Consider the following 10,773-nt stretch of genomic DNA (forward strand, 5'->3'; position numbering starts at 1 on the left):
GTAGACAACACTAAGGACAACAAATAGAAGAATGAGAATAACATATAGAAGAAGTAACACAAGAGAGGAGGAGAGAATCTGCTATGCTAATGTAACTAGTCTAGCATGTCATCTACCCCCCAATCTTACTGATCAATATTTCGGGAAGGCAGGGAACACGCTAGAGGAGGAACATCCAACACAGTAGATGGAGCTATCACAAGATCCAAACAAGGGCTATGTTCATGTTCCAAGCCACGTTGTTCTTGTCTAGGAGCTAGGATAAGTGCTTTAGAAAATTCATTAGATAAATGGTTATCAATATCAACAAGTTCATATTCACTATCAGAAGCAAGAGGAGTAGCATTTTCATCATGAATAACATTTTCATCTATATCATCATCAAGATTTATAAAAATAGGATCTTTAACCCGTACAGGATCAAGACCATCATGCATCTTATGTTTAGGAGATTTTGGAGAAAATGGAATAATGCTTGTTGAAGGTGTTTTTGGAGATTGTAAAGTTTGAGAAGCAGTTGCTTGAGCTCTAAGACGACGCTTTCATCGGCATTCACGTGTAGAATGATTTCGTCTAGTCTTAGTAGGAAGTGGAGAAGATTGAGGAGGAGGAATGTTTTCATCCTTATCACTTGGGTGTTTAGGTTGTGGTTTCTTAGGCTGAATAATAGGAGAAGAGGAAGGTCTCTTCTCTCTATAAAAAGAAGGAGGAGGAACTGCTTCGTATAAAGGAGGAATATTTGGTTTAGGAAGGAGACCAAGTCCATCATGACGAGGAGGTATAGGTCTACTTTTAGAAGGTTTATTAGGCATAGACATAGTCACATCCATAGGGACGGGTTGGGAATCTTCTTGAGGAAAGACATTAGTTTTATCTTTCAAAGGAAGAACTTCCTTCTCAAGAACGATAGGAATATCAAGTTTGGGTGTTCTAGGTTCACTTAGAGATAGGACCATATCTGTTTTCCACTTTTGATAAGATTTGAAAAGATGATCACTTCGCGGAGGAAGAGATTGGAATTGTTTAGGCCAAAAATAATCAATAGGAACGCTAGAGGTTCTTTCAGCTGGTTTAAAGAGACTATGATTGACAGTAACAACTTCACCATTATGGGGAAATTTCAAACACTTATGAATAGGAGAAGCAATAGCTTTCATGGAAGATAGCCAAGGATAGCCAAGCTTCACACGAAATTGTTCAGAAGAAGGAATAATAGCAAAGTTCACATCAAGGGATTTGTTATGGACCTCAATGGGTAATGTAATAGAACCAATTGCAGAAGAAGAAAATGCATCAAATAATTTCACAACCACATCTGTTTTGTCATAGATCACTTGATTCAATTGCAAAGTAAAAAGAAATTCTTCAGTAATAATATTAACCATGCAGGAAGGATCAATAAGCACTCCACGGCAAGGTGTATTCTTGACTTTTGCAACTATGTATAAAGGACCATCAGGTGCTCTAATGGTTTCACTAGAATCAAATGTGATGGAAGGTTCTTTAGGGTTTTCTTGCTGCTCTACAAAGTTAATCACATTCGGAGTCATAGACACAAGACCATCAGATGAGAGAGAGGAATCATTAGTCTCAATCGCATTAGAGGTATGAGAAGGTAATGGATCAGTAAAAATCTGAAGATTTTGGTTAGGAGGAGCTACAGATGTGTTGCCTTTATCATTCACTCTAGAAACAGAGATAGTATTATTATCAATCAAATCTTGAATTTTACCCTTTAAAGAAAAACATTTTTCAGTATCATGCCCAGGCTGACGATGAAATTGACAAAAAGCTTTGTTATCAAAATAAGGTGAAGTAATCTTTGTAGGATCAATTTGCCTTATAGGAGGAAGAGTAAGCACATTTTGTTCCAATAACTTATTCATAATACTATGCAATGATTCATTCAAAGGAGTATACTTTCTTTCTTTCTTGAAAAACTTAGAAATAGGAGGCACACCTGATGCTGCATTCACATTGTTGTTGATGATGTTTTCATTGAATTTGATGGAATTTCTGTTCGGTTTAAACTTCCCAAATGGTTGTTGACTGCTATCACCCTTATCACTCGGAGCCATAGGATGTGATTGTTCCATTTGACTCACAGTCAGTTGATAATTGTGAAGAGTGGCACACAACTGTTGGAAAGAAGTAAACTCAGAAAATAGAAGTTTATCTCGAATATCTTTTTGTAAATTAGAAATAAAGATTCTTTGAATATCCTTGTCAGGCACTGGAAAAGAAATTTGAGCATACAAATGCTTATATCTACCAATGAAATCAGTCACTTTTTCTTTAACACCTTGTTTACAATGCATTAAATCAATCAAAGTAACTTTAGGACTTATATTGTTTTGAAATTGTTGAATGAAAGCATTTGCAAGTTGTTCGAAAGAAGTAATAGAATAAGAAGGCAACGAGCAATACCATTGTAGGGCTTTGTCTCTTAATGTTCTAGTAAACAGTTTTGCAAGCAACCTTTGGTCATAAGCAAAATCGGTACAAATTGTTTGAAAAGTCTTAACATGTGTTAGAGGATCTCCTTTACCATTATAAAGCTCCAAATGCGGGATTTCAACATGTTTAGGAGGGATAGCTCGAACAATGTCAAGAGAAAGTGGGCTCGCAACATCAAATGTGGGCACACTAAACTTAGATTGATTCATAGAGGCAATTTGTTGCTGTAAAGAAGAGACAGTTTGTGCAAGATTGTTAATGGTCGCTTCAATCGAAGAGCTCATATTAGACGTGTTAGATTGAGATGGAGGTGTTATGTTATTGAAAGAAGGTAGAGAGTAAGGTGGTGGGACCCTATGATAGTTAGTCATAGGAGATGATTGGACAGGAGGAACACTACAAGGAGGAATGGAATGGTTGAATGAATTGCCCCCTTGCGTCATGTTCATTTGCGGAGATGTAATAGGGACACTCATTGAAGGAATGAATGAAGAAGTTGGATTGAATGAAGGAAAAGGGTTAATTGAAGAAGAAAGATTGCCCCCATGACTAGTGATCATAGGAGGAATGTCTTGTACAGAAGTAGCCATTATGTTTGATGTAAAGGTAGGTATGCTAGCAATGGAAGTTGTCAAAGGGATAGAATGATTGACTTGAGTAGGAGGTTGTGTATAACCTAAAGTTTCAGCACAACTCTTCATAGACATCACATTCAAATCCACAATGTGTGCAATACCACGCAAAATATCAATTCCATTCTTATCACTTTGAAGCATACGTTTTAGACCCTCAATTAAAGGAAGAGCTTGACTATCGGGGTATTCTTGAGACATCCATTGTCGAAAATCGTCAAATTGATTATCCAATTTCGAAAGTTGTTCTATAGAAACCTCATGGAGAGCTTCTTCATCATTAAGAGCATTAGAGGAATTACCCATGTCCTCGTTAAAAAGGCTATTCAAATTAGGTTCCATCTCCTCGGTAGTTAAACCTCGGAAAGACTTAATTCGACGGCTTCGTCTAACGGGAATAGTATAAGTAGGGCTTATTGTTGTAAAACTCATGCACTAGAAAGAGAGAGAAGATTTTGAATTTTAGAGGTAGCAATTTTCAGTAAAATCAGCCAATCTTCTAGATTTAAGCTGTTAAATACAATCACAACAGTCTCCCGAAATTTCGAAAAAAATGTCCGGGACCGTGGCGCTCGGAGTGCACACGGTCCTTGCAACTTTTTTCAAAATTTGCAGGGATGAAAGTTATGATGATTTTAGAGCTAATCTAAAAAAATTGAGTGATTATACGATCTGTAGATAGGCCAAATTAAAGTTGCAATCTCAAAATTGAACCCTACCAAGATTGTTGAAAAATGCAAAATTTGAATTTTAAAAAAGAGAGGGAAACTGAAATTTTGAATTTGATGATTTTAGAGGGAATGTCAAAAACAATGCAAGTTTTGAAATTTAAAAATTGACTCAATTTCACGCAAAATTCAATTTTGAAAGCGGAAATCAAAGTTGTTGTAATTAAGCACTTAATTTCAAAAGTCACAAATTGCAAGAATTTGAATAAAGCACTGAAATTTTGAATGAATGCAAACACACTTTTCAGATTTAGGACAGTAAGAAACGCAATTTTGACATGAATTTCAATTTCAATGATTTTTGAAAGATTAGAAGCCTTAATCCAAGCAATCACAAGACCAACTTTGACTTTAATTTTGAAGGTGTTATAATTGATAAAAGCAGCCAAAATTCTGGATTTTAGCAAGAAAATACAGTAAGATCTAGCTCCCGAAATTTCAAAAAAAATGTCAGGGACGATGGCGCTCGGAGTGCACACGGTCCTTGCAACTTTTTTCCAAATTTTCAGGGATGAAAGATATTGTGATTTTATTGCAGAATCCAAAGTTACAGCTGATTTGGAGATGTTTGGATCAGTGAAATTGTCGGACAAAGGTTGAATCAAGAGGGTTTTAAAAATTAGGGTTTTGACACTTAACCACTTAATTTTCAAAATTAAAGCACAAATATGAACTGATAATTTGTAACAGAAGGGTAGATCTGAAGCAAGCATTAACAATTAAATATTCCACAAGTTCAATTACTAAAAAGAAATTTTAGGGTTTTTATGCAATCACCTCTAAAATTTTGCAAAAGATCAAACATGGAAATGTAATCAAGGAATCAATTTTCAGATCTAATCATGAATAATCAGAAAGGATGTTCACGTCGGGTTCACCAAAATGTAAAGCGGAAAATCGCAATCGAACCCTAGTTGCTCTCCCCTCTTCCAACTCCGAGGAGAGAGAAGGGAGGTCGCTAGGGTTGATGGTTTTCACTTGGGAGACTTTACATTCAAAAGAGGGGTTGAAACCCACAAGATCCAATCCCACACAATGCAAGATTGGATGCTAAATGAGTTTCAAGGGTTAAGACAGCAAGGCTACCCTCTTTTGTAAAGAATGTAGATAGAAGAATTAAGCTAGGAATGCATAGAAAGTGACAAAGATTCGCTTATAAACTGAGATAGGGATATAGGATGAAGCTGCGGACCTGGAATTAGCAGTAAAATGTCGATACGGCGCTGTCCTGCAAATTTGAGCAAAAGTTGTCAGGACGATGGCGCCTGGCGCCACGGTCCTCCGAAAAATCCGTGAAACGAAGGGGGATCTATTCGTCTCTGAACAAGGATTCCAGATCTTCAATTTCAGCCGCGTACCTGCAACCTACACACAGAAAAGCGAAGACGATTGGGGGGTTAGGGATTAGGGGTTTGCCTTTAGGTCAAACCCCGGTTTTGGAATTAACCAAGAAATGAGAAATTGCTGTAAATGTAAATGTCTGTAATGTAAAACAAGTACTAATACCTTGTTGTAAGGATGTTTGTATCCTTATGTGCGAAGGTATAGATGTTGTTGTTTGTTGTATGTTGTATGTTGTAGTATGTGATCTCCTCTTCAATGGTTGAATCCTTGTCTTGAATGCAACACCTAGCCTTGAATGGAGACTTAGAAGGAATGCTTGAATGCTTGAATGCTTGAATGTTTGAATGCTTGAATGTTTGAGTATCGTTTCCACGCTTGTACACATATGTCCTTCTTACCCAAATGGGAGAGGAAAATGTAGTTTATATACTTGTCAATTAGGGCTGATAGACTGATTTTCCCGACCTAAGGCCGACCAGGAAACAAAATTTTCCAATTTTCAAACATAAAGACCCGAAGTCCAAAAGAGACCGGGCCCCAAAATAGGACCCAAGGACCAGGGCGCCCTGGTCCTGGGGGACCAGGGCGCTGGGCGCTCTGGTTCCACCTCCCGGGACAGCAGGGTGTAAAGGAGGTTCAGGCCAGGGTGCTTGAAAATGCAGTTTTTAGTGTCATAATCAAGTTTCGGGGTCTCCATTCAGGTTGCGTGTTGCGTCGCCATCGTGAAGACCGAAATGCATTTGAAATTGCAAGTGTCGCAATTTTAGGACGCTACAGGTACCCATGTACAAATGCAAATGTATGCAAACCAATGCAATCTCTCACAAACGGAAAAAGAGAGAAAAACCCAATGGGAAAAAACTCCCCCCAAAAAGAGAGATGAAAGCACACAATGTTCTCAATGATGTATGAGAAGAACAAAACCTCATGTGAGGAAAAAGTCCCCCCATAAGAGAGAAGGAGAGAGACTATGAAGCCCCCCCTCAATGTAGAATCTCCTACAAAGATGGTCCAATGATGTTGACCAAAATACCTCTCTATTAGGAAGAAATAGAGTCAATGTTGCACCAAGAATGTCAAAGTGTGACAAAACCAAGTACCAATGCCGATGACTATGAATCAGTGAGTGCAACAAAATAAAGATCAAGCATGGAGACAACCTACTTTGAGCATCAACTAGATACTCATCAATGACGGATTGTTACAATCAAAGTCTCACTTAGAGCCGTGCACAAATGTATACAATCTAAGTCTCAACTGGAACCATGCACCAAGTCTCACAAGATATTTCCTAATCTATGGTGTAAAAGAGGATTGCATCAAATATGTCATCAATGACAAAGTACAAAGAGGTGTGGCACTTTAGCATATCCATTCCCTTTGGTCTGTTTGGGCTCAAATCTCTATGTCGACCAATAAGCAACCATACTCTGTTGTTATCACCAAATTCTTGTTAAATCCTTCTTTCCATTTGCTACACGAGGGCATGCATTTCGAGGCAATTCATGGAGCCACTAGTGCTTATAAGCATTTTCAAAGAAAGATTCTTGATGGCAATATGAACTTCATCTAGGCGTGAAGCTTTCCAGAGAATAACAGCTTCGATTTTCTTCTCCCCAACAAGGCAACAAGCTATATCCAGAAAGGTTTCCTTCTCAATATCATTAAGTCTGTCATAACTGATCTGAAGGACTGTAGATTTGCATGCATTCCCTCCGATGCTCAAGACAGCTACCTTCCAGCATTCGATGTCATTTGGATCCTTCTTATCAAATAGATATGATCTCATGACTATTAATGTGAGAGGAATTCCCCAACAGGCCTTTGCAATTTTGTAGAAAGCTCTTCGTAGGGATTCTCCGAGGATGTCCTAGAGAAAGCATGACAACAAAACAATTGGAGAGCTTCCCTCTCCGTCATTTCACTCACTTCATGAACTGAATTGACCTTAGCAAGATGGAGAATATGCTTGTCTCGGGAAGTAATGTTGAGTCTACTACAGGGCCAAACCAATCCCTATCCACAGCATGTAGTTTCCACATATCATTCACGTCATCTAAAATGACAAGGTCCCGAACTCCTTGCAATCGATCTCTCATCAGAACTTTTCTTGCATCAACACTTGAAACTTCTGTGTCGTATAATACCAAATCCCTTAAAATTATTCGCTGCAAGTCCTCAAGTGTAGTTCCTTTCTGTACAGTAGCTCCTATGTTGAATAGAAAGGAACAAGCATCAAATGTGTGATGAATCACATTGTAAACAGCTTGGCCAAGGTCGTTTTCCTGACATCGCCTAAACCGTCGATTCCCGCTCTCACTATTATGTTCGTCGAACTCGGATCTAAAAGGTCGACTATCTGACGTTTACCACGTTCAAGTCCAATGGGATACATGGCAACATCGAGTGGAGCATTCTTCTGCAAGGTGTCCAACACATCTTTCACAACTCTTTTTACTAGTCTTGCTTTATACCTGCAAAATCATCTTGCATGCATAGGTTACACCTTAAGAAGCAAATTTAAAATTTGTTCCTTATTTGGAAAAACTGTAAATTTTGATCATAGATAGTAAGATATAAAATTCCAAAAAAAAAACGGTTATATTAGTCAAAGGAGCTATAGTAAGTGGCCAACGAATTTTTAATTCAAAAAGAAAAACATAAATCTTATATTTCGAGGTGATTAGAACTTAATAATGACCATTCAATACTATCAATTTTGACGTTAAATTGAATATAATTTTAGAAGAATGGTTTAGATTGATTATTAAGCTTAAAAATTAGTAATCAAATTATATATAATAATTTAATTGAATTATATATATTAGAATTTCAACTTTCACTAATCTATTTTGATTATTTCACAACATTAATATTATATATAATTCATAAGTTATGACTCGTTGGATAGATGAAGAATTTTATATATTTATCAACAAATCAAGATTAGGATTTCAACTTTCACTAATCTATTTTGACTATTTCACAACATTAATATTATATATAATTCATAAATTATGACTCATTTGATAGATGAAGAATAGGAAATGATCTAATTATGAAATGACACTCGATTGTTTTCAAATATGTTTGCATTTTAAAGAAAACAGATAATAAGTTTATTTGAAGGATTTAGTAAACAAACAATTTACTACCTAAACAAATTGTTTATATGATGTTACAAAATGCTTTTATACACAATATAACTTTTATATATTCATAATATAAACCAAACATAAAATTTAATGATGTTTTTTTTTCATATATAAATTTCATGACAATTTAATGATTCAATTGATTAAGATCTATAAAATTTAAGATATTTAAATGAAATATTTTATTTTTAAAAATTATAATTACAATTTTTTTATCAAATGATAATAATCATAGATATTATTATGAATTAATAATTTCTTACTGGAAAAATATATTATTTATAAAAAAAGAAATTTACCTGTAGCATAATGACAACTCCAACTCCAAGTCTAGGTTTTTCAAAGTTATACTATCCTTTAACTCCATTAACGTTGGAACAGGGGATGAACGTTGATCAAAGCACAACGGAATTGGGGTTATTCAAAAATGCTTGAGCAGATAATAGTTTGTCAGGACGCCTCAAATAAATGTGGTCTCATCAAACGCCATGTTTGCAAGATTTACGCAAAAGGGATTTGTAAAAGAGGCTTTGGAGAGTTTCAAGCAAATGCGATTGGCAGAGGTAAACCTAGAATCCAGGACCTTTCCCAGCATCCTCTGCCTGTGCCAAAATGGGAGCTTTGGAACAGGGTATGGAAATCCATCAAACCATAAAGGTCACATTAATTTTGTCAGATGTATGGACATCCATCGAACCCTAATACAAGGGGGATTTTTGTAAGATATTATCGTTGGAAATGCTCTAGTAGACATATATGGAAAATGTGGAAGCAATAAACAAGGCACGTTAACTGTTTGACCAAATGCCTCAAATAACTGTGGTCTTAGGGAATGGGACGCATCTATTCTGGTTCCAAAACAGATATTTCGTACAGCGTGATAGCGATGTGTTAGTCAATCGCAGTCATTTATTGCAAAATCGACAACGTAAAACGCACGACTAACACGTGTGTTAGTCAATCCGTACTGCCATTTTGGAGCCAGAATAGACGCATCCTAGGGAATGCACTGTTTATGGGATATGCACAAAATTGATTTTTGTAAAGATATTCTCAAAATATTTTAATTAATGGAGCTCTTTGGAACATGTCCTAAAGCAATAAACTTTGATTTTGTTATATGTGCATGCAGCCACGCATGTGAAATGGGCATACTTCAATCACATGGGTAACCTTTATTGCATCACACCTACAACTGATCATTATGTGTGCATAATTAACCTATTTGCTTGTGCTGGCTATCTTGAGAACACCCTTTACATTATCATCAAGATGCCAGTTTTCTGGTTGCATGAGATCAAATATGAATATAGGTTTAATAGTATTTATAGCAACGCTATTTTTTTATTTGGATTTTGAAAAAGATGTACCTTATGTTTTTCTCTCAAACACCTATGGAGAAGTGGGAAGGTAATTTGAGCAAATGGTAAGGAGATTGATGAAAGATAAGAAATTAAAAAGCTCCCAAATACAGTTGGATTGAACGTGCTTCTCATGTAGGAAATCGATGACATTCAGAGACACAAAAACTCTATGTAGAGTTGGAAAAATTGGTTTAGGAGATGAAAGCAGTGAGATATTTTTCAGATGCAAGACACTTAATGGTGTAGAAAAAGAGGGGGGGAAATTATTTATGTGGTACTATAGTGAAAAGTTGCCCATTGCTTTTAGTTTTCTAGACATGCCCTCTAGAACAATTATTAGAGTTGTGAAGAATCTCATGTGTTAATTATCATATTGCAATGGAATTTATCTTCACAGTTGTTTAATTTTTATTTCTAATGATTAGCTTATTTGATTTCATGAAGAGGAAGTGAACTTAGTTGCACTTTCATGGATTAATCCAAGGCCTTGTTAATTCATGAGAATTATTTTTTGTATGAAATTATTTTGAAAAAAAATAATGATAAACCTTAATATAAAGGTTCATATGTTGATTTTCTTATCGTAGAATATTTATGAACATAGTCTAATAAAGTTTAGATAAAATCAAGGAGCCCTTTGTTTATGTTTTTTTTTATTTTGAGCCTTTACCTTGCATATCATTCTAATTTAAAGGATACTAGTGTGCTTTTAATTATTTTTTAGTTTGATTTTGTTTCTTGTAGAGTCCCTCTTTGTTTTTTTTCAAAGATTTATGGTTTTGTCCTTATAGTTGTTATGTGATATTTCTATCTTGCCCCTTTCTAGGTGATGTTAGGACCTATATTGGTAAGTGCAAATCTATCTAAGTCGAGAACTTCCTTTCTTGATAGAACCATTCTTTAGCCACTATCTATAACCAATCTAATATTTCTTCAATGCACCCCCTATTCAAAAGTGTTCTTGTTATAGTATTTTATCTTTCATTATACTTGTTGCAGGCCTTAATTTATTAAAGTATAGAAATGTCTAAGTGTTAGAGGTGACTGTGTCTACTTGTAGCCTTTATTGGGTTTATAATGACAAAAACATAAA

At 35.8% G+C, this 10,773-nt stretch overlaps 1 protein-coding gene across 1 annotated transcript; it reads right to left on the reverse strand.

Moving 5' to 3' along the window:
• Positions 1–6,635: 6,635 nt before the first annotated feature.
• Positions 6,636–8,683, reverse strand: LOC131029494 (TMV resistance protein N-like). Its single transcript, XM_057959998.2, has 4 exons — positions 8,616–8,683; positions 7,532–7,635; positions 7,162–7,370; positions 6,636–7,031 (listed from the first exon to the last, which is right to left on the reverse strand). The coding sequence occupies exons 1-4, from the start codon at positions 8,681–8,683 to the stop codon at positions 6,636–6,638; spliced, it is 777 nt and encodes a 258-aa protein (XP_057815981.2).
• Positions 8,684–10,773: the final 2,090 nt, after the last annotated feature.

Source organism: Cryptomeria japonica, chromosome 11 (genome assembly GCF_030272615.1).
Source record: "Cryptomeria japonica chromosome 11, Sugi_1.0, whole genome shotgun sequence".
Taxonomy (NCBI): Eukaryota; Viridiplantae; Streptophyta; class Pinopsida; order Cupressales; family Cupressaceae; genus Cryptomeria; species Cryptomeria japonica.